This window comes from Ahaetulla prasina, chromosome 3 (assembly GCF_028640845.1).
Source record: "Ahaetulla prasina isolate Xishuangbanna chromosome 3, ASM2864084v1, whole genome shotgun sequence".
Taxonomy (NCBI): Eukaryota; Metazoa; Chordata; class Lepidosauria; order Squamata; family Colubridae; genus Ahaetulla; species Ahaetulla prasina.
In genome coordinates this window covers 37,295,594-37,319,613 of record NC_080541.1, presented here as the reverse complement: position 1 = coordinate 37,319,613, position 24,020 = coordinate 37,295,594, and the positions used below count along the sequence as shown (strand labels likewise).

The 24,020-nt window shown below is 39.0% G+C and overlaps 1 protein-coding gene across 1 annotated transcript; it reads left to right on the top strand.

Moving 5' to 3' along the window:
* The first annotated feature begins 1,484 nt into the window (after nucleotides 1–1,484).
* On the top strand, nucleotides 1,485–23,081 carry CA2 (carbonic anhydrase 2). Its single transcript, XM_058176562.1, has 7 exons — nucleotides 1,485–1,660; nucleotides 3,829–4,026; nucleotides 14,551–14,669; nucleotides 17,167–17,259; nucleotides 18,099–18,161; nucleotides 19,014–19,169; nucleotides 22,254–23,081. The coding sequence occupies exons 1-7, from the start codon at nucleotides 1,633–1,635 to the stop codon at nucleotides 22,371–22,373; spliced, it is 777 nt and encodes a 258-aa protein (XP_058032545.1). The 5' UTR covers nucleotides 1,485–1,632; the 3' UTR covers nucleotides 22,374–23,081.
* Nucleotides 23,082–24,020: the final 939 nt, after the last annotated feature.

Genomic DNA, 24,020 nt, shown 5'->3' with positions numbered 1-24,020 from the left:
AAAAGTAGAACAGGAAATAATGCTGAGAGTTTGTATTACTAATACTTACCTGAAACAGTTCCTAAACTACTTCGCAATACTGGCAGCCATCCAATGCTTCACCTAACAGGTCTGGCTTATCTTTCCTTTTTCATTAATGGCTCAACCATATGCACACACACACACACACATACACACACACACACACACACACACACTTTAGCTGCCTGCGGTTTTTCCTCAAGCAGTCCAAAGTATCTCCACTACACTTAGCTACATTAAGGGGATGGGACATTGATTTTTTGTTGTTGTTTCTACACTGTACAAGATTCTCGCTGGATCAGTTCAAAGGCCAAACTAAGTAAGGGATCTGGTCTCCCAGCCAAATGTTTGTAGAATACAACTAGCCTAAAGGCGGGATATGAGCATAGTAAAATCCTCTTGTAATGTTCTTCAGCAACTGGGATTCATTCCTGCCTCCAAAACAGAAGAAGAGACTACATTACTTTACATGAAAAAAAAAAAGTCCGGTATTTTGAAGTCATCATTATTACTATTATTGTGTTAAAAACTTTTATGAGCGGGAAAGCGCTTAGAATTGTATTTCCCTTTTGCACGGAGAGTCAAGAATTAACTAGCTTCAGAAGGCACCGCAGTTTCCTATCCAAGTATTCCACACACCCCACTCACCACTTCTGCACGACTCATCACACCTCGCGTGATTCAACGACCGCGGGAATTTTTTTTTTTTTTAAACCAACCTCTGCTCTCTAATTCCAGGCAACTCCAGGACGCCAGTTCTGGACCACGAAGGATCCTCCCTGATCCCCGGGAAGCCTCCGGCGCTCTCGTAATCCCTAGAGCTCCCGCGCTTCCCGTCACGTCCCAACCCGAAGCGCAAAAGCCGCCACCGCATCACGACATTGCCCGCAAACCCGCCGGGCCGGCTCCGCTTCCCCCGCGTGCAAGCTACACGTCGTCTCAAGGTCACTCCCGCGAGTGGTTTTTCTTTTTTTTCCCGCCTCCCGGAGGAAGGAGACTCCAGCGCGTGGGATGGGGAACTGCGCGGTGGGGCTGGCGGCCAGAGCCGGCGCCGAGGCCCTGAAGAGCCGGACTTAAGCAACAGCTTCTCCCCCCACCACTACCACCACAACCGGCTGCGCGCCCGGCAGAGAGAACTGAAACTGCTCCATCTTCTCGGCGGCCCTGAGCTAAGAAGCGCCTTTACGTGGCGCCCTTCCCGAGGCGGCGGCAGCGCCGGGTTGGAGCGCCTGGTTGTGCCAGGCTCCGGCTTGAAGTGACGCGGTGCAGCGGCAGCGGTTCCCACTACAGTGACGGAACAGGAGCCCAGCGACGAAAGCGGCTCTGGGAAGCGCAGAAATCAGAAACCAAGCGCACGTACCGCCGCCTTGCAGCCCGTCCTGCTCTCCCCGCCCCCCGGGCCGGTGGCGCTCGCCTGGGAGCCGCCCCCTTCTCCTCCCCTCCCCTTGGCTCCCCCTCCCTCCCGTCGGCGAGGTCCGCCAGGGTCATGAAGTTGGTCGGGACTTATAAAAGCCCCTGAGAAAGAACCCCGAGTCTGTCACCCTCGGGCAAGGCAGAGCAGGCGGAGCGCAAGGCGACGGCGGTACCCGGCGCAGCTGACCCATCACCACCATGTCCTGGGGCTACGGCAAAGAGAACGGTGAGTGAGTTCCACTGCGGAAGGTGAGGGTCACCATCCGCGATCCGAGCACGATCTCAGATTGGTGGGTCGCTGGCGGAGGGTCCCCACCTCCCCCCACGCCCGATCCCCGAGGCACTCGGGGCTCCCGGAACGGGCTGGTGCTTCTGAGGCTAAAGCCAAATGGGAGCGCTAACCCCGCTGCCGCCTGCAGTACCTGAGCTGGCGCTTGTTCCGGATAGGCTGCGTGCTCCTGGTCAGAGGTAGCCTGACCTTCAAGAGAGACCTGGGGGAAACGGAGCTTCTGCCCCGCGCCAGTTAAACTGCCTTCTTCTGCTCCATGTTAATTGCTGCGAAGTAGAAAATGGGATTATGGAGCGAATGGTGGGAGATGGTGTGTGTGTGTGTGGGTGTGTGCTTGGTCTTTTTAGCCCTTGAGCTGGACTGAGAATGAAGATAGGAACTAATAAGATTTCCAAGTAGGAGAGTTCTGAGTAGAAGAAAGTAATCCTACAATCCCATCAAAGGTATCAGGTGCAATAGATGAGGAGCTTGGTAGGCCATCCTTTTCCAGCCATTTGACATTCAGATGGACCCAACTACAGTGTCTACTAGGGATGGTGGGAGCTGTGGATACCTGAATGGCAACAGGTTGGGAAAGGCTGCTATAAGACTCTTCTCACCTGAACTTCCACCTGCTGTATCCTCCTTCCAGGGAGAACTCACAAAGAGTTTTGCACTGTGTTGCAATTGCAGTGACACTTGTAAGGCAAAGGATCCTCACTTCTTCCAGTTTCTGTTAGGTAACTGAAATTCCCAGGAGAGGATTTTGTTGTATCTTCAGGAACTCCATTAGAATGTGGACTTAACATTCCAAGACTTGCTTTGCCATTTCCAAGCACAGTTATTGTTTGAGATGGGAATTTTGTTCCCACTAAATTAAGAAACAATAAGTAAGCAACTTTCCCCCCCCCCCTATAATACACTGGGAAATGGAAAGCTGTTATTTTTATTTGTACAACAAAATCATGGAAGGGAAAATGTAAATGTGCCATCCAGTGTTTTGCTTTGCAAAGAAGGGGTGACCTGTGAATTTTGGTTGCTATATGTTAAATTCCTAGAATCTCCTTGAACTTGATGCACCAATTTAAATAAGATAGGTGGGCTTCCAGTTTCTCACTGCTCAGATCATAAGCATCCTTAGCTTTTAATTCCCAACAATACCTTATTGGAGAAATCTGAGTGATGCTGTTTCATTCATCTCAAAAACCCCTCAGGCCCTGTGCCCCAGTTTGCTACATCTGTGCAAGAATAGATTCAAGTTTAACCTCCCCCCCCCCCACAATCTCTCCTCCACCCCCACTAGGTTTTTCCTCATTTTCCATCTGTTTCTCTACATGATCTTTCTGTAATTTGAGCTTCAAATTCTATCTGGCCAAAATATCTTCATTCTTTCAAAAATGTTAAAAACCTTTTTCGGTATCTTTATATTAGGAGAACAGCCAGGTTAGTCAATAGTAGCAAAAATCAGGGGTCTGTAGCACCTTTTGCAGCTAACAAATTTTATTGAAAGGCACAAGCTTCAGCTCTCTTCCTCAGATGCATAGAGGGACTAATGTCAGCCCTGTGAGGTAGACCAAATCAGGTTACTGGCTCCAGAAGAAGGTTACAACTATATTTTTCTGATATTGGCTATAATAGTAAAAGTTTGCTTGTCCGCCCCCTCTCCTCAAATTTCCCTGTTATAACCCAGGGAATTCAGGGGAGCCAGTCTAAGTCTTTTCTAATATTTTCTCATCTCCCTGGACTTAATGCAGACTTATGCACCTGTTGTTGTCTTAGCAGATTCTTGGCTTCTCGAAGGCCATCTCCCTATAACTGGACGAAGTGAACTGCAGCTTATGCCTTTTAATAAAATATTAGTCATAAAAAGTGCTTTAATCTTTTTCTTCCTGATCTTTTATCTTTATCCAGGACCCAGATGGTTGGGGGCAATATGCTGACTCTAAACAGTTTAGAGAGGCCTGTAAAAGCACTATGAAGCGGTATATAAGTGCTATCACTATTACTATCTTCCTAATTTTCAACTGCCTTAAGACATTAAGCCTTTCACCCTCTTTGTTTCCCTTTTGTGCCGTTATTTCGTGCTGTGGGGGCTTTATTCTTGCACTTTTCTTTCTCTGTTTTAGGACCTGCTGTTTGGCACAAGAACTTCCCTGTTGCCAATGGAGAACGACAGTCACCTATTGCGATCCAACATAAATCTTCCAAATTCGATCCTGCACTGAAGAGCTTGAGCATCACATACGATGCATCTGCAGCAAAGAAGATAGTCAACAATGGGCACTCCTTCAATGTGGTCTTTGATGACTCTGGAGACAAGTGTGGTTGGTATTTGATCAGTTTTCTTAGGCTTAAAGCTTTGTGGGAGAGAGGGAAGTACCAGCAAAGGGGAGGAAGGGCTGTCTCGAGAGAACTTAATTGATGTATGGCAGAGGATATTTTTGTTTTCTTTATTTTAATCAGAGTTGCATATAACCAGAAAATGATAAAGTCAATTTTATGGATGATTCCCCAATAGCAATAGGTCTTCTAAAACCAGTGAATCATCTTGTGCTAATAGAACAGCAATGGGGCAGGCTATATATCACTTCAGTGATGATTCAAGTATAGTAATATTAAGACGTTCAAGAAGTTACCACTAGAGAAGCAGTCTAGAGAGACAAATATTCTTTCCCGGTTTAAAATTTTCTGGATATGTTGGACTATAACTTCCATTAGCCACTGTGAATAGTGATGAAAGCGGCATTGGGAATTATTAGCTCCACCTGTAATCTATTGTCCTTACCATCTGGAGATCAAATATCAGTGTAACATTGCAATTCTATCTGGCCAAAATATCTTCATTCTTTCAAAAATGTTAAAAACCTTTTTCGGTATCTTTATATTAGGAGACCAGCCAGGTTAGTCAATAGTAGCAAAAATCAGGGGTCTGTAGCACCTTTTGCAGCTAACAAATTTTATTGAAAGGCACAAGCTTCAGCTCTCTTCCTCAGATGCATAGAGGGACTAATGTCAGCCCTGTGAGGTAGACCAAATCAGGTTACTGGCTCCAGAAGAAGGGTACAACTATATTTTTCTGGTATTGGCTATAATAGTAAAGTTTGCTTGTCCGCCTCTCCTCAAATTTCCTGTTATAACCCAGGGAATTCAGGGAGCCAGTCTAAGTCTTTTCTAATATTTTCTCATCTCCCTGGACTTAATGCAGACTTATGCACCTGTTGTTGTCTTAGCAGATTCTTGGCTTCTGAAGGCCATCTCCTATAACTGGACGAAGTGAACTGCAGCTTATGCCTTTTAATAAAATATTAGTCATAAAAAGTGCTTTAATCTTTTTCTTCCTGATCTTTTATCTTTATCCAGGACCCAGATGGTTGGGGGCAATATGCTGACTCTAAACAGTTTAGAGAGGCCTGTAAAAGCACTATGAAGCGGTATATAAGTGCTATCACTATTACTATCTTCCTAATTTTCAACTGCCTTAAGACATTAAGCCTTTCACCCTCTTTGTTTCCCTTTTGTGCCGTTATTTCGTGCTGTGGGGGCTTTATTCTTGCACTTTTCTTTCTCTGTTTTAGGACCTGCTGTTTGGCACAAGAACTTCCCTGTTGCCAATGGAGAACGACAGTCACCTATTGCGATCCAACATAAATCTTCCAAATTCGATCCTGCACTGAAGAGCTTGAGCATCACATACGATGCATCTGCAGCAAAGAAGATAGTCAACAATGGGCACTCCTTCAATGTGGTCTTTGATGACTCTGGAGACAAGTGTGGTTGGTATTTGATCAGTTTTCTTAGGCTTAAAGCTTTGTGGGAGAGAGGGAAGTACCAGCAAAGGGGGAGGGAAGGGCTGTCTCGAGAGAACTTAATTGATGTATGGCAGAGGGATATTTTTGTTTTCTTTATTTTAATCAGAGTTGCATATAACCAGAAAATGATAAAAGTCAATTTTTATGGATGATTCCCCCCCCCCCCCAATAGCAATAGGTCTTCTAAAACCAGTGAATCATCTTGTGCTAATAGAACAGCAATGGGGGCAGGCTATATATCACTTCAGTGATGATTCAAGTATAGTAATATTAAGACGTTCAAGAAGTTACCACTAGAGAAGCAGTCTAGAGAGACAAATATTCTTTCCCCGTTTAAAATTTTCTGGATATGTTGGACTATAACTTCCATTAGCCACTGTGAATAGTGATGAAAGCGGCATTGGGAATTATTAGCTCCACCTGTAATCTATTGTCCTTACCATCTGGAGATCAAATATCAGTGTAACATTGCAATCCTATATTGATTCCAAACATAATCCATTGCAGACTTCTTTCCCAGATACATTTGTATAGTGTTGAAACATATCTGAAATATTGTATTTTTAGAGTCCAGCAAGAGATATATTTTACATACTAGGGATATGCCATGCAGTGGGTCTGAAGTCAAAAAGATGCTTTGGGATAAGTATGGCCACATGTACTTCCTTAAAGAAGATGTCTGTTTTCTTGGTTTCACATTGATAATGTGAATGTGGTCCCAACAAAATACACATTTGAGCTAAGGAGGCATTGACAATGTACAAGAAAGGGCTTTAGAGAGGGCTTAGATGTGCTATTACTGCCTCTTTGACTCAAACATGCCTGGGATTTCTTGGGATTATGCAATTACTGTGCAAACCCAGAAAAGGATGCATTGTATTTAAACAGCTGTGGAGAGTTATAGCATACCCCAAAGCATCTTTTCAGCTTCACATCCAAAGCATCCAGAACCAATTTAGTACAGTGGTTAAGGTACCAGGATAGAAACTGGACAGCCATCAATTCTGGTCCTGCTTTAGATATGAAAAACAGCTGAGTGACTTTGGGCCAGTCACTCTCAGCCCAATTCTCACAGGGTTGTTGGGAGGAAAATAGGAGGAAGAAGGGGTATTAGATATGTTCGCAAGCTTGAGTTATTTATTTTTTAAAAAGGTGAGGTGTAACTTATTAATAATTAAATAAATGACATCTGCCTATACAAGTAGTCCTTGATTTACAACAATTCATTTAGTGATCATTCAGAGTTACAACAGCACTGAAAAAAGGAACTTACAAACATTTTTCACACTTACGACCATTGCAGCATTCCCATGGTCACACGATCAAAATTGGATGCTTGGCAACTGGCTCATATTTATGACGGTTGCAGTGTCCTGGGGTCATGTAATCATCTTATGTGACATTCTGACAAAGTCAATGGGAAGCAAATTCAGTTAAAAACAGGGTTATTAACTTAACAACTGCAATGATTCAGTTAACAAGAAAGGTCATAAAATGGGGCAAAATTCACTTAACTAATATCTCATTTAGCAACATACATTGTGGCCGTAAATTAAGGACTACCTGTATTTCATCATACATATTGACTTTCTTATATTGAACCTGAGTTCTATGGGTATATATTGTTTTCCAAGCAATCTAGAAGTTGTGTGATAATATATGTGTAAACAATAGCCATTTATGAAACTTGGATATCTTGCATTGTAACATTCCTGTATTTTTTCTATGGAAAAAAATATAAGATAGATAATAAGTATAGCTGAGGGCTTAGATTTAAAAAAAAAGGGAGGGGCATAAAAGGGAAAAATAAAATATTCATTTGATAGTTTCCCGATCAGTAGAACTAAAACTCAACAACTCAACAGACTTGTGTATTGTTTTGGGAGAGTTTTATGAATGTTGATATATAAAATTTTCCATAAGTATAATGTTTTTTTGAATCAACATTAAGTGGAAGCTCATTTTATGGCAAGGATCATCCATTATTCAGGAACATATATGTCATGATTATCTCAAGATAAGTGATTCTAATTGCCATTAGGTTCCAATTATCTCCATTTAATATTCTTTGATTAAAAAACAACAACACATGACATTTCCTCCACATTTCCATATGTTTTAGTTAGTCATTCTTTGCTGGAGAATGTTCTATTCACAATAATTCTAATAATTTTTTTTAGCATTTTGTAAGTTCTCTGTTCTTTATGATGATTCTGCAATTGCTGGCAGTGCAAAGCTGATCTTAAGAACAGCAGTTGGAATGTTTGCTTTTTAATCATCCTGATTTGCCAATGCAATTGTCTTCCCCTTTCAGTAGCCATGAATGAGCATTCTAATCTGAGACACGATGACGCTAGAAACAAATGGGCTGCTTTGTCTCTCAGCACTACCTGGTTTGATTTGCCTAAGCAAATGTTCTGTATTTTCTCCCCATGTTGGCAGCCTCATTGAGGGGACACCTTCAAAGAATCTGGAACAGCTTGGATTTGTATGCTTTCCAAACAGTATTGAAAATAGCCGTGCAGCGGCTATAGTCCAAAGCTTGCTTCTTTGAATATTTAAATGGACTACTCTGGAAGAAAATAGGTTGTGCAATGTAGCCAATGTGTGTACAATCCATTTTAGCATTCCCCGTAATAAAAAGAAAAATACCCCTAAATACAGGCCTAGCTGAAGGATCTCTTTTCGGACTGGAATAGGTTTTAGGTTCTCACTCGCAATTACCTTCTCAGTCTGTGGTTACTGCAGACAGAAATTAACTAACTTGCATCCAGGCCCTTTAATGAAATTCAGTGTCTGAAATACGACAATAAAACTACATTAAAACATAAATAGCAAGGAGGCTTATTTTATGTTTCTTCATGTAATGGATTTTTTTTTTTGCATCCTTTTATTATCTCAGCCTCTAGTGGGTTTGCATGCATGAGTAGTCACAGTATAAAATGTATATATTTACATATTTTGTTTTATGCTTGTAAAATTGATGAGTATTTAGAAAGATACACTTTTTTACTTTGGTTGTTTTGAGCAGAAAAACAGAGAGAGAAGGAAAAGGTAGCAGTGGAAATGTAGGCCTAAGCTATGATCCTTGAAGAATGGGCAGGAATTTGAGATTTTTGTTCACAATTCTGAGAGAAAGAGGAAGTTTCTACTATTCACATGGACTCAGGGGTGGGCTGTTGGGGATTCGCAAGGGTTTGGAAGAACCTCTAGCTAAGATTCTGTGTAGTTTGGAGAACCCCCAAATCCCACTCCTGGCTAGCCCCTCTTACCCCTCCTTGCCCCTCCCAGGAGTCCCCATGTGGCCATTTTGGATGCAGGTAAGTGCAGGGCGCATGTGGAGCCCGGGGAGGGCAAAAACACCCCCCCCCACCATGGTGCAGGAGGATGATTAGTCTGTGCCCACCATGGCCACGCCCACCCAGCAACTGGGCAGAGAACCCCTTGCTAAATTTTTGAACCCCACCCCTGTATGGACTTGAAGCTAATCCTTAAAAAATAGAGATGAGGCTTATATTTCTGCAAGAATTACTATATTTTGCATTAGGAAATATGCCAGATGATCTACAGCATGATGTGGCATAATTTTATTATTTTTATTATTATTATTATTTGCATTTATATCCCGCCCTTCTCCGAAGACTCAGGGCGGCTTACACTATGTTAGCAATAGTCTTCATTCTATTTGTATATTTATATACAAAGTCAACTTATTGCCCCCAACAGTCTTGGTCCTCATTTTACCTACCTTATAAAGGATGGAAGGCTGAGTCAACCTTGGGCCTGGTGGGACTAGAACCTGCAGTAATTGCAGGCAGCTGCTGTTAATAACAGACTGCATTAGCAGTCTGAGCCACAGAGGCCCATATTATAACTGTTCCTTCCCTTCTAGTTATTTTTCATGCTCTTAAGTCCCTTTCTCTTTGGCTGGAGAAAAGCAAGAGGACCAGTGATAGCCAGAAAGCTGCTGAAAATTCAGAAATTCAGTATTCTAAGGACGACAGAGCGATTTCTGTTGTTATCCTTCAGACTGAGGCTCAGTCAGCTAGCTGGAGAGAGTAACAATGTGACAAAAATAGTTTTAAAGATCTTTTCAAGCTTTCACTTATAACCAGTCCTGCCTCATGGCCCACTTTCTCTTTTCTGCAGAATTTTTTTTTTAAAGTATAAATATGGGAAGGAAAAGGAAATAAGTACATCAATGTTTTTCTAGCCTCCCATATCTTGTACATAGATCCCACATATATTGAAATTAGACTGTTCGGTTCTCAAAATGACTAGTTCAAAGTCCATTTTCTTCTTGAAACACCAAGATGCTACATCCAGCATTACAAATTTAAGACTGTAATGCATTACTTTGAAAGATGAGAGAACATTCTGTGACTATTCTATTATTTATACTAGAACATATGTTGATAATGTTTACATTTTTTTATCCTGACTACCAAAGTTTATAACTGTTGTAGGAATCAAGAAACTAGTGAAGGATAATATAATGAAATTTAGAAAATTTTATCTGTGCTGCTTTGTCACAGATGTTGATCTTGTAATTCTTTTACAATTAGCCTGATGATAGTGAGGGCTTGGCACAGAGTCCTTTAAAGTCCATGTATAACATTTAGTGATCTCCTCTTTGCAGTATCAGAAGCATTGCAAATCCTCAAATGGTAAAATAACAGATATAGCTTATTCATTAATTAAACAATTGCCTTACAGAATGCTGATAAGTTTCACTGTCTTCCTGGAATTAATTTTGCCAATATTTTGATTGGTCTGTTGTTTTTGCAAAATGTGTATGGAACATAACATTTGTAATAATGTTTATGCTATTTCAGTTTCTCTCCCCCCACCCCTAACTTGGCTGTAGTCTCTTTAACCATGTCTGGTAATCGCTAGATAATAAACTGCATCAGAAATTAAAGAATCCTTTGCTATGTTATATTACCCTGCTTAAGTGTAATCCTTTGCAGTGCAATATGTTATATTACACTGCTTAAGCATTGTATTTACATAACGTTAATATTTATTTTTTTATTTCATTTGAAAGTATGTAGAGCAGATCCTCAAAATCCCTACTGAGATCCACTGGAACAGATCCTCATAGTGATTCAACATTGTATGGAATGGATCAGAGCATATAAGCCTCTTTCCTTTAGTTGCTTCTCTGACCCTTTAATGAATAAACCATTTTGTGCACGTGCAGAAGCCAGAGCTGGACTGGCTTTGCCTTGAAGTTGCAAGGTGGCATCTGTTTTTTCTGTTGCTTGGTTTTGACCAAAGTGCCAAGACAAATAACCCCTGCATTGCACAAACAATTTAACCAACTTGGTGCCATTCAGTTTATGTTGGCTTTAAACTTCCAGAATTCTCAACCAACATAGCTAGCCCCTACTTCTACTTTTATTTTCAGGGAAAGAAAATTTAAATTTTATGGAAATTTGTAATTTTATACTATACCATTCTGTAATTCTATACTTACTATAACCATACCACCATGGTGGCGCAATGATTAGAATGCCGTATTGCAGGCTACTTTTGCTGACTGCCGGCTGCCAGCAATTCAGCAGTTTAATTCTCACTGGCTCAAGGTTGATTCAGCCTTCTATCCTTCTGAGGTCAATAAAATGAGGACCCAGATTGTTGGGGGCAATATGCTGGTTCTGTAAACCACTTAGAGAGGGGTATAAACCATTGTGAAGCAGTATGTAAGTCTAAGTGCTATTGCTATTCACCCGAGTAATTTTTAAAATCCAAGCATTGTTAGAATCAGCTTTGTGTCCCAAGCTGTACTTTATTCTCCTATGTTGTTTGATGGCTGGTCCACATTTGCTTCTATGATCACACAGTGTGAATTCTGCTTTCTTGAGGTTATGATAAAACTGGTTTATTTATGCATATGAATAGTAAATCAGTGATTAAATAAGGGCAAGGTGATTGTGATATTAGTCCATAATCCATTGTAGATAGAGTCAATAAAATTAATCAAAAGCTTTTCAATTATACACACACAGACACATCATGGAAAATATCAAAAGTTCACATATGGCTATTGGGATCACTTCAGTCTTATATACATGGGTCTTTAAGGTCCAATTAGTACTTAATTATCTAAATGTACTTGTATTGTTCTAGTACATTCTAGTACTTATATTGTACTTGTACATTCTTGTATTTTAACTTGTATTGTTCTAGGTAAATTACTCTCTATGTAATTAATACTTTTTGAAGCATGTTTTTATAATATATGTTTATTAACAATTCAGTGCAAAGCTGAAACATACAAGGATGCAGAAAAAAATAACTTACTAAAGATACCTCTTTTACTTTGGCAGTTTTGTAAGCTTCGATAAAACAGATGTTTTGGAGGGATTACTCATGCAACTCCCTTATAAAAACTACTCCCAAAATATCCTATAGAACCACACATACTTGTATCAGTTAACCTCACCCAAGCTGAACTTTCTGATATAGTCAGTGGCTATCAACCAAGGACAGCCTACTCTTTTATAAGACCCTTTTCCAGCATGATTTTGAAAGTTCTCCTCATGCCATAAGTAACATAGGCATAGAGCAGGGGTCTCCAACCTTGGCAACTTTATGACTTGTGGACTTCAACTCCCAGAATTCAGCATATGCTGGCTGAGGAATTCTAGGAGTTGAAGTCCACAAGTCATAAAATTGCCAAGGTTGGAGACCCCTGGCATAGAGTATCTGTAGAGTTTTATGCGTTTTATGGCTATTAAGACATAATTGTCCAGAAGGAGAAGACCCATCCTTGTCCACCTAAGGACAAGGCAATCCTTGTACCAGACATTTTTCTTCAATTTCTTCATCATAGTTTTTATTGGGTGAAATAACGCCAATTCATCATTTTGAATTGTCTGATTTTTATCCTAAATGTAATGTAGTAGTAATAATTCCTTTTCCACATGTAGTTGTTTTCAAATATCAGAGAGTACAATATTTTAGTTTTAGGTATGTTGCCATATTTTATAAACTACACCCACTGAAATCAATATAACTTACTCATGAGAAAGAATATTTAGGCTTGGGAGAATGATTAAATGTATCAAATAGGACAAAGTCTAGCTTCCCACACCATACAACATGTCTATTTGACAACCTTCTCTCCAAATTCTTAGAAAGCCATTGAGCTCCATGACTTTCATCTAATTTCTAATAATTTATATAAAAGTCATGAAATTCCATGACTACTGGCCCTCATGGCAATGTGGCTCCCTTTGAAGGCCATCTGCTGATTGACTAAAGAGCTTCCCTGTATGGTTAGTTGATTCCTGTGAGAACCAACTAGATGGACCAGTCTGATCCAGCAGGGATCTGTTTATATACTTATATAGAAATTATATCACTTTATTACATTAATTAGGTAGCATTGATGGAGGTATCCCCTCATTTTATCTTCCTAACCATAGTAACAAATATGTGAGACTGGCTGCATTGAAAGAGGGGATCATTAATAATAACTAAAGACACCCAATGAGTGGCTAACTTTTCAGTAAACAGTTTAAGTATGTTGTGTGAATACCATCATTGCTTACTTATATGACAGGTATCCTTTTTTATGCAGGGAATCAAAAACTGTGGTTCAGTATGGCTTTTTAACTCATACTCAAGCAGCCAAATAATTATTTACAAGTTTATGGATATTATTTCTACCTGCGATACCATTCTAGGAGATAGTTCTATATGAAATTAGCCTAGGTCTCCTATGTCATATGAGGACTTGAGATAACGGGTATTTTTGTGTCTTTAAATAGAACTTCCCCAAGGTACATTTAGGGTAATTGTTGACAAATAGCCAGTAAGTAATATCTATAAATACGGGCCATTTAGGAAAGGTTTTTCCCCCCACAAATGATCTCTTAAGGTTAAACCTTATGCTGCTATCAGTCTCCAGCTGACTTCTCTTAGATAACCAGCTGCTGTTTATCAGAAGAAATTACTAAAAGTACATTTTTAAATATGTGAACAGTTTTGCCTGACTAGTTCTAGAGGTTCTAAACTAGGAAGTTAAGATAACTATCCTGCCTGTAAATTTCTTCTTGTGCTAATTCAGAACCAAATATTAGCAAATATAGAAAGTGTGCTTGTGAGAGATAGCATTAAAAAAAAAAATCCTCTCCCAAAATGACAATTTGCCCTGTTGGTAGGCTGTTAGATAATGATTAGAATTCACCCCGATTGAACTCAATAATGGCCTGTGGGTAAATGAATGGCAAAACAGCCTAATCCTTTATAATCCTTACTAGTTTAACTCAGGTCAGCCGTAATACAGAATTTTTAAACATGAAATATTTGGGGAAAATTTCTACTCCTGTATAATAATTTTTTGGCATAACCCACATATATATCCAGGCCATCTGCCCTAGTTTTTGAGAAAATATAGGTGAACTGTGTTGTACAGAAATACTTTGGCTTGTATTTTTGTAAATTTCTGTCTCTTTTCTTACTCTGTGATGGAAGAACACCAGGTAGCAAATCAAGTTCTATTAGTAGTAGCCATTTAAGGGGAAATTATGTTTTTGAAAGCACTGAAATGCTCTAAATCTTGTAGTTTTGTGGGGCCAGCTGAGAATTAGACTTGTCCACATGTCAAAAATGTAATTGCTTTCTTAGCATACAGATGTTCCTATGAAAGTAGCTCATATTAAGATTCAGGATCACAACATGTTTTGCATGTGCAAATTATGATCTTTAAGAGATTTTTATTAGCTCTTTTAAATGTTTCCTCAACTGATGTGGAGGAGAAATTCAATTTATCACAGCAAGATCATATTTGATCAAAGTGCTATCTTAAAGTCAGTGGGAAATTTGCTATGGGGGCAAATTATTGTATCTTTATAATTTTCAACTCTTTGTTCTTATCACATTGCTTAACCTGGCAAAGACATTAGTGAAACTATATCCAATTTTTTTTCTCAATATAAGAAAGCAAACTTTTTCTTATAAAGCACAAGGTCCCTTTCAGTCAGGAACTAGTTTATGAAGGAAGTCTACAACTGCTGTTTTTTATTTCAGTGCTGAAAGGTGGCCCAGTTGAAGGAATTTACAAATTAAAGCAGTTCCATATTCATTGGGGATCCTGTGAAGGCCAGGGTTCTGAACACACTGTTGATGGGGTGAAATATGATGCAGAGGTAAGACTTTCATTAATTTTCAAGTGTTTACTTTTGTGTGTATTTATCAGAGTTGGTATTCAGTATGTTCTGACCAGTTCTGGAGAACCGGTAGTGGAAATTTTGAGTAGTTCAGAGAACCGGTAAATACCACCTCTGACTGGCCTTGCCCCCATCTATTCTCTGCCTCCCGAGTCCCAGCTGATTGGGAGGAAATGGGGATTTTGCAATTTTCTTCCCCTGGAGTAGGGAGAGAATGGAGATTTTACAGTATCCTTCCCCAGCCATACCCACCAAGCCAGACCACGGCCATCAAGCCACACCCACAGAACCGGTAGTATAAAATTTTGAATCCCACCACTGGTGTATATGTGTGTGTGTTCACTATTGAAAAATATACTGAAATATATAAGAATTGGATATTAAATATATAAGAAATGGATGGTATTGGACAAATTAATATTTGATGGCAGCTGGAATTCTTTTTTACTCAATACTTCTTTAGCAACCCATCCAGTAACATGGACCACATGAAACCTCTAATAAGGGCCTCTGGTGGCTCAGACTGCTAAGACAGCCTGTTATTAATACAGCTGCTTGCAATTACTGCAAGTTCAAGTCCCACCAGGCCCAAGGTTGACTCAGCCTTCCATCCTTTATAAGGTAGGTAAAATGAGGACCCAGATTGTTGGGGGCAATAAAAGTTGACTTTGTATATAATATACAAATGGATGAAGACTATTGCTTAACATAGTGTAAGCTGCCCTGAGTCTTCGGAGAAGGGCGGGATATAAATGCAAATTAAAAAAAACTGCGTATTTTCATATTTTATAATCTAGATATGTCTATTCTGAAATATATTCACCAAAACAAATTCCTTGTGTGTCCAATCACACTTGGCCAATAAAAAATTCTATTCTATTCTGAAACAAGTGCCAATTAGTTCAAAAGTACTTACTCCTACTTGTAAAAGTAAAGAATCAGATTTCAGGAATTTACAAGCTTCATTATAATTGTTTGGCCTAACAAAATTTATGAATGCCATATACACAAATATTGTACCGATTAAAGGCCAATTTATACATTTTTGAATAGGGGTCTTTCCAAATTTATGTATGATGCTTATAGGGCCATATTACTTTTTATCCTAAAACAAAATTAGAAATGGAATAAAGAATTACATCAATCAAATCCAATAAAATAAAATGTAATTAGTATTGAAAGCTAAAAATATTTTCAGTTTTTGCAGTTTTAGAGTTGTACAATTGGAAGGAACATTTAGTTTATCAAGTCCAACTTTGTCTAAAGGAATCAAAAATAAAATAACCCGTAAATTGTGAATATTTAGGAGGATTAAAGTGAAATAAATAAAATGAAAGGCTTTTCAGAAAGTAACTGAGAAAATCTAGGCTATTTTGTGGCCTTCATGAATATGTGCCCAAATTTTTGCTGCTAAAATTTGGTGGCAAAATGAGCTATCATTAGTGATGCAACATTATTTTTAATGTGTTTATTCAAAATACATTTATTTTAAGTTAACAAAAAGTTGCACTGTCAAAATTCAACCATTTTCCTGCCAAATTTTGGTAGCACAATTTTGGACCGTTTGGGAAGTTTTGAACAATTTTTAAAAGCACTGAAAAATCAGCTCTCCAAATAATTTGTGTCTTTTCTTATGATATCACCACCATTTCACCAATGTCACTGGTTACTCTTTAGATGATGCAACAAGTTGTCATTTCTGATCCTCATAAAGTTGCCCATATTTGATCTAGCTAATATAGTTGTTCTATATTTATACTTACAGTCTAGGATGTACTTATTTTACAGGCCTGTCGTTCACTACTCAAAAAACGATACAAAACTATCACTTTGATGATAAATGCAATGGATTCATTATCACTTCTAAGAGGAAGTGCTCTGGCTTAGACTCTTTAGGTCAGTCTTCTCCTGTCTGGTACTCTGCTACTCTTAGTTAGGTTGAGATCCCAGTGCATAGTAACAGCTAGAAGACCAAAAGGTGGGAAAAGTTACTGTATGATACTGAATGCCACAACTATCAGTTTGAATTGAGTCCAGAAGAAAATTAGCAGCCAATGGACATGGTAGAAAATCAGTGAATAGTAAAATCTTTCAGAGATCATTTTTGCTACTGCATTTTGCACTGTTTTTTTCATAGCTGTTGGCATTTCTTTTTCAGTCTACCTGATCCTTCTCAAATTTATATAAAGTATTGCTCTTGCTTTCATAAGAAATATCTGAATAAAAGGATTGGCAGTCTGCTCACATATTAGTAATGGTCTGAACGGCATGCGAAGACCGTGTGAGAAAGATAGTTGTATTTGAATATTTTATTGCATGGGAAAAGGAACTAACAAGCCAGTTCTTTCATTTAATGTCTCTGAAATCAAGAGACTCTTTCAGGCTAAAGATTAATATATAATTTATTGAGTTCCTCTGTTTAAAAGAAAGACTATTAATGGATGTTTTCTGTCTTCTGTATTTTTGTTGATTCTAGCTCCACTTAGTGCATTGGAATACAAAATATGGAACTTTTGAAGAAGCTGTGAAGCATCCTGATGGCCTTGCAGTTGTGGGAGTGTTTTTGAAGGTTAGTATCTTTCTATTTCCTTCTGTAATTTTTGTATTTTCAGAATATTTATCGAGCAAGGTGACTTTGTGCTTTACTCAGAAGTGAATTAACTGCCTACAGTCATTCCAGATGTTTCCATGATAACATTGTTTCCTTTATATTAATTTCTACTAAAAACTGAAGAGGTCAGTTAATTTTAAAAAAAAAACATCTTAAGTTTGAAAAGGGTCTAAAAGTCAAGTGGGCACATTTTCTGGTCCGTTACAGGATTATCAGAAATTGACTTAGTTTATATGCAACATGATTGCAAACAAGCTACGCAATTTGCAGAGAAAATAAGCCTTTATGATACAAGTGAGTGAACAAACACATTGCAGAAAAACAGATACTCACCAATAAAACTTCTTACCTAAAAAATCATGAAGACCCAATCTTTAACAGATTCTTGCAACATATTGTAATCAATATAAGGTACAAGTACAAAATTCATATGCATATTCATCTGTGTAAAATAATAAACAACAAAAATTATATATATTTGAACTGTGGTTATGCATATTTTTGTTATATTTCAATATATTCTATATTTTTATGTCACTCTATGCAGAGTTACATTCCATTGCAATTGGCAAATTTGCTTTTCCCAATGCATTTCAGAAAAATGGTAATAGAGGATAAACTGAGTCAATATTGTTTTAGAAGCTGAGTATTGATTTTATTTTTGAATTAATATTAACTTATTGGAAGGAGATCAGTGGGTTGAATTTAAAAGGCTTCTTCAGTTGGTAAATTACATAAACACATGCACACGGGCACAAAGCATAACTCAAGTTTCTCTTTATCCTTTTATTTCACAGGTAGGAAGTCCCTGTCCTGGACTTCAGAAAGTTGTTGATGTACTAGATTCCATTAAACACAAAGTAAGTGCTTCTTTTTCTTGATAGTCAGGAATATTGGAGCTGTGAATTTTATTATTCTTTGAAAAAACAGTATGGGGTGGGGGGTTTGAAGTAAAATTGCTTTTAATCTGTATTTTAAACAGCAATGATTGCTTAACTATGTCTTGATTAAAAATGCTATATTTAATCATAGCAGACATGTTTACTTTTCATTTCTACCTACATATATTAAAAGCTTTTGTTCACTTGGTATCCCTCAGGGAGGAGGTAAAATAGCATATACCGTACTTTTCAGAGTATAACCCACACTTCCCTCCCCCTCTAAAAGAGGGTGGAAATGTTGGTGCATCTTATGCGCTGAATACAGCCATTTTTGGACTCCCAAAACCCCACCCTGCATGACACATTTTCACCAAAAACAGGCCCGTTTCTTGCAAAAACAGGGCGCATAGAAGGTTTGGGAGGCCTGCAGAGTGCTCCTGGGGGCTGGGGAGGGCAAAAACATGAATGCATGGGGGGGGGGGTTGGGAGGCCAAAAATGGGGCACACAGAGGGTTTGGGGGGCCTGTAGAGTCTTCCTGGGGGGCAGGGAGGGCAAAAACGTTTTTTCTTGTTTTCCTCTTCGAAATCTTGGTGCATCTTATACTCTGGTGCGTCTTATAGTCCAAAAAATATAGTACTATTCTTTATCACTATAGTTGCATTAAACCATATTTACAAAACAATATCTTAGCATACATTTTATCATGAACTTCAACTCCCAGAATTTCTGTCTGGGAAATTCTGGGAATTGAGTTGAAATCTCAACATCTTAAAGTTGCCAAGGTTGAGAAACACTGTACTGGATTGTTTTATCAAACTTCTTTCTTCTAGGAGAAAGAGGCTAACTTTACCAGCTTTGATCCCACTGGCCTCCTACCTGCCTCTCGTGACTATTGGACTTACCCAGGATCACTGACCACACCACCTTTGCTTGAATGTGTCATCTGGATTGTTCTGAAGGAGCCTGTATCTGTGAGCAAAGAACAGGTAAATTCATTTGCTTCAAACGTTGTACTCCCCACCTTTTGCCACTAGGCATTACTAATCTCCCCTCTAATATTTAAATAGAGAGCATGGGCAAATGGCTTGTCTGATTGAATTTCACAGTGCTAGACTTAGCAACATGAAGCTGCTTTCGCTCCTACACCACATGGATATGGACACATGGACACACACACGCAAACACACACACACACAAACACACAGTGTATGGCTATGTAGGCTTTTAATCTTGTATACTTAGAAGTGCCTTCAGGTGTAGTTGGCTCAGTGTGATTTTGCATGATGGCATGGATATTAAGCACTTTTAATTGCTGAAATATGTCAAGGCAGGGGTGAAATGCTCCCGGTTCGGACCGGATCTCACAATCCAGTAGCGATTGTGGCCAGTGGTTCAGCAATCTGGTAGCGATGGTGGAGCAAAGCTTTAACCTGGTTTTAACCAGGAAGTAATGTGTTTTTGCGCATGTGAAGAAGGTTTTGCCTTCAGAAGGTCTGTGTGTGCATGTGACGTGTGGGTGCATGTGCATACACTTCTGAACCAGTAAGGAAGGTAAGTAGATTTCACTCTTGTGTCAAGGCTACCAAAAAATGAAGACTGGGATTTAGACAGACACATTGTGATTGAGATGCTCGCCTCCCATTTGCAAGGTTGAGAGTTCAATCTTAGGTAATGGCAGATATTTCTCTCAGGGCACAAAAAACAAAAACAAAAACAAAAAAAAAACCAGCTGTGAACTCCACATAGGAGTCAGGAAGGGCATCCAACCAGTAATCACTCAGCTCCATCGAGTTTCCCTGAGACTACCCCGACTAGTCCCGAATTAAGGAACTTTATTTTAACTGTTTTGTATTATTTTGTAACCTTTTATTATATTGGAAGCTACTCAGAGTCACTGTATCAATGGGATGGGACCAGCATAGTTCACTTCAATGCGTGTGCATCAACCATGTCACGTGTGTGAGTGCTTTGATATGGATGAATATACAGAATAACATCTACATACACATCTATGCTCTGGCAAATTAAAAATGGACATGAATTCTCCTCTGCCCTTTATCATTTAATAAAATAAATAAATAAATAAATAAATAATTTATTGGTCTGTATAATTCAGGGACATGCACAAATTTTAAAATACCACAAAGATCCAACATGATTATGGAAGAGCTGTTACGTTATATGTAAAGAACATAGGAATCCAGGATATTCTTAAGTATATTTTTCTATAATTTAAACCCACATATCTATCTTATATCACATGGAACCACTGAGGCCGAACCCATTTATACTCCAGATTTACTCAATCTAGAACAGGGTGTCAAGCTTGATTTCACTGAGGCAGGGGTGAAATCTAAACATTTTCCCTACTGGTTCTGTGGGCGTGACTTAATTGGTGGGTGTGGCCAATAAAATAAATAATAAAAATAATAAAGTATACAAAACAATAAGCGGAACCAAAAACCAACTTTCACACTTTACACACACACAAAACAACACAACTGACTCATACACAATGTAAAAGCAGCTGCACTTCACCCAAAATGGCCCCTGCAACAAGCAGGAACCTCACACTTTCACACTTTACACACACACAACACAACACAACTGACTCTCTCTCTCTCACACACACACACACAAAATGCCACATACAGCTTTGTGAGATTTTGTGTGTTTGTGTAGTTAGAGCGAAACACTACAGAAACACACCAAATCTCAGAAAGCTGCACAAATATTTTATTTTATTATTTTATTTATTTATTTATTTAGATCAGGGGTCTCCAACCTTAGTAACTTTAAAGTTTGTGGACTTCAACTCCCAGAGTTCCTTAGCCAGCAAAGCAGGCAGATTGAGTTGCTCACGAGGAGATGGATTTTAGGCAGGCAGAGTCAGTTGCTAACTGATGCAACTGACTACAGTAGCTGAAGTAAAGCATGGCTTTGCCAGCCTGAAAGGAGCAGTAATTATAAGTAAGTAAGGAGGGGACATTGGGTGGGCATGGGTGGGGGCTCTTGTAAGTGGGGGCTGTCAAAAATGATTTTAAAAGCCTGTTATGATCATGCAACTCATCTGGGATCGCCAGAGGAAAAAAAGGTTTTAAAAGCTCCTCTGACAATCCCAGCTGAAGTTCCCTCGTAGCAGCCCAGAACCTCTTAAAATAATTGTTTTAACAAGCTCTTTGGCTGAAGAGCTTGTAGATGACATGTTTTTTAAAGTTCCGGTGATGAGGAACTCAGCTGGGATTGCCAGAGGAGCCTTTTAAAACCTTTTTTTTTACAACCTCTTCTGTTTAAGAGTTTAAAGGCTATGACAATCCCAGATGAGCCGCGGGATCATCAAAGGCTTTTTTTTTACTTTTAAAAGCATGTTTTTGGCTGAAGAAAAACTGCTTTTAAAAGTAAAAAAAAAACCTTTGATGATGGTGTGGCTCAGCAGAGGCAGGGGGCAGGACCAGGGATTTTTGCTACCGGTTCTCTGAACCACCAGCCGCCATCGCTACCGGATTGGACGAGCCGGTCTGAACTGGGAGCATTTCACCCCTGCATTGAGGGCCGCATCAGGGTTGTTTTTGACTTGGGGGCCAGGGTGTGCATGGCCAGCTTGACATCATTTGTGTCAAGAATGTTTGGGTGGCCCAAGTGCTCTGCCAGTGAAAATGGGCTTTCATGCTCCGTTTTCAGCCCGAAGGCCTCCTGCCCTCCCTGCCAGTAAAAATAGAGCTCGGGGATCATTTTTGGTGGCAGAGCACTGTGGGCCAGTCTTTTGCTGTTTCTAGGGCACCCCCACGGGCCAGATCTAAGCACCCCGTGGGCCGGATCTGACCCCTGGCCCTTGAGTTTGACACCCCTGATCTAGAACATTCATGACATGTTGCGTTTCAACTTCTACACTAGCCCAAAACAATTGAAGCCAATGCCAGACTGGGATGGGTAGGGTGGGAGACTATTTGCTATTTTTTATTTGTGCCAACATACACACAGGAAAGATTGTGTTCCTAATAAGTCTTATGTCACAACACTAAGAATTCTGCTTGAAGTAGACGAATACTAATATCTTTTTTTCCCTCCAGATCAACAAAATCCGCTGCCTTTGCTTCAATAAGGAAAATGAACCTCAATGCAGCATGGTTGACAACTGGCGCCCTTGTCAGCCTCTGAAGAGCAGAGAAGTTAGAGCCTCATTCCAATAAGTTATTGCTGTTAGTTCTTCCTGCTGAGCACAAATCGAAATGCGATACATGTGCTTGCCTCATTCCTCCCCCCCTCTTTTCCTACTGTTCTTTTTCTTCTTCTCATCTTTCTTTGTAGTGAAAAGGAAAATGCCATCTTTAAAAAGGAAAAGCATAGCTACAGCAGTGTGGATGTGTATCTGCAGGATCTGATACTTGATAAGAATTGCTGTGAGGTTCATGTTGGCACTGCAACATGACATCATCTTTTGCAGATTGCTAAGGGACTGGATAATAAGCCACAAAAATGAAGCCATTTCTTACAGAACATAACTGAATAGAATAAAATCTTACATGCACTAAATAACTTGAATCTTTAATGGAAGCACATGAATGCATTCTGAAGTAGACATTCTTCATCTGATTTAGGATATTTTGACTCAACCTAGTCATTCAAATGCAGCTATTGATACTGAAGAATAAATGTCTTAGCTTTTAAATAGTTTGATGTGTAAATATTGTTTTGCATTTTAATCATGAATCTGAACCATAACTTAATGTTAGTATGCTTTTATTTTTCTAATCACAGATGTTAACGAATCTAAATGAAATGCTATTATGTGTAAGAAAAGAATGAAGGCAACATTTAAAAATAATGTCATAATTTAAATAAAAACATTGTATTTTAGATATATTCTCAAATCAATAAAGTTGTTTTTGGTCTCTCAACTGCAATACAGATAAAATTTACAATTGGACATATGGTAACTATATACTTCACTGCAGTATAAAAATAGTTGTCAGCATCCAGCTTGAATATCCAAATAAAAGTCCAGGATCATTTCTGTTCTGAAAAGCGTACTGTTTATTGAATACATAGCATAGCAATGGTGAGGTAAAACTAACTCTGAATTTCTCAGGCAGGAGTTCAAGTATTAAAACAATGAAGTTCCCAGCCCAACCCCCAGACTTCCATGTAGACCATGTAAACAAGTTCTCTATGTTATGGGAACCATCTACCTTTTTCTTCACACCTATTTATGTCCTTGAAAAGTTTCCAGATTCTCACAAGTTTCAGTGGAACTGTGGAAGTTTTGTTTCTTCAACTAACCCATTTGTAATCAACACCTCCCCGCCCCCTTTACTCTAATGCAGGGGTCTCCAACCTTGACAACTTTAAGACTTGTTAACTTCAACTCCCAGCATTCCTCAGCCAGCTTTGCTTTGAATTGAAGTCCATAATCTTAAGGTTGCCAAAGTTGGAGACCCCTGCTCTAATGAAAAGTTGAAACGAAGAGGCACATAGCTGCCAATGTTTCACTCATGACAATATTTATATTTCTTTTCTTATTTTTAAAAATTAACAGCTATCCATATAACACATTAAAACAAAATAATGCTTTTGAATTCTATAGCTCCTTGAGTATTTATTATTCATTCATTTCTTAAAACCTTGTACTGCCCAAGTCCCGGTAACTGAATACCATCTAAGAGACACACCACTGTTCCTTTTTCCATCTCTGAATGAGGACGAAGAGCTCTGAACTTGAAGAGAAAATTCAGCATTAGATCTACCCTCCAAATGAACTTGATACTCCCAAAGTGGGGGTGTAAGGAAGTAATTATAATTTGTAGCAGGAAGCCATTGATTAAGCAGAATGGAATGCA

What these genes read in the sequence shown, in the direction of transcription:
- CA2 (XM_058176562.1), top strand. Translation starts at nt 1,633, where the DNA reads ATGTCCTGGGGCTACGGCAAAGAGAACG. An exon ending in TGACTCTGGAGACAAGTGTG is followed by an intron (nt 4,027 to 14,550) that starts GTTGGTATTTGA and finishes TTTTTATTTCAG; the next exon opens with TGCTGAAAGGTGGCCCAGTT. An exon ending in GGGTGAAATATGATGCAGAG is followed by an intron (nt 14,670 to 17,166) that starts GTAAGACTTTCA and finishes TGTTGATTCTAG; the next exon opens with CTCCACTTAGTGCATTGGAA.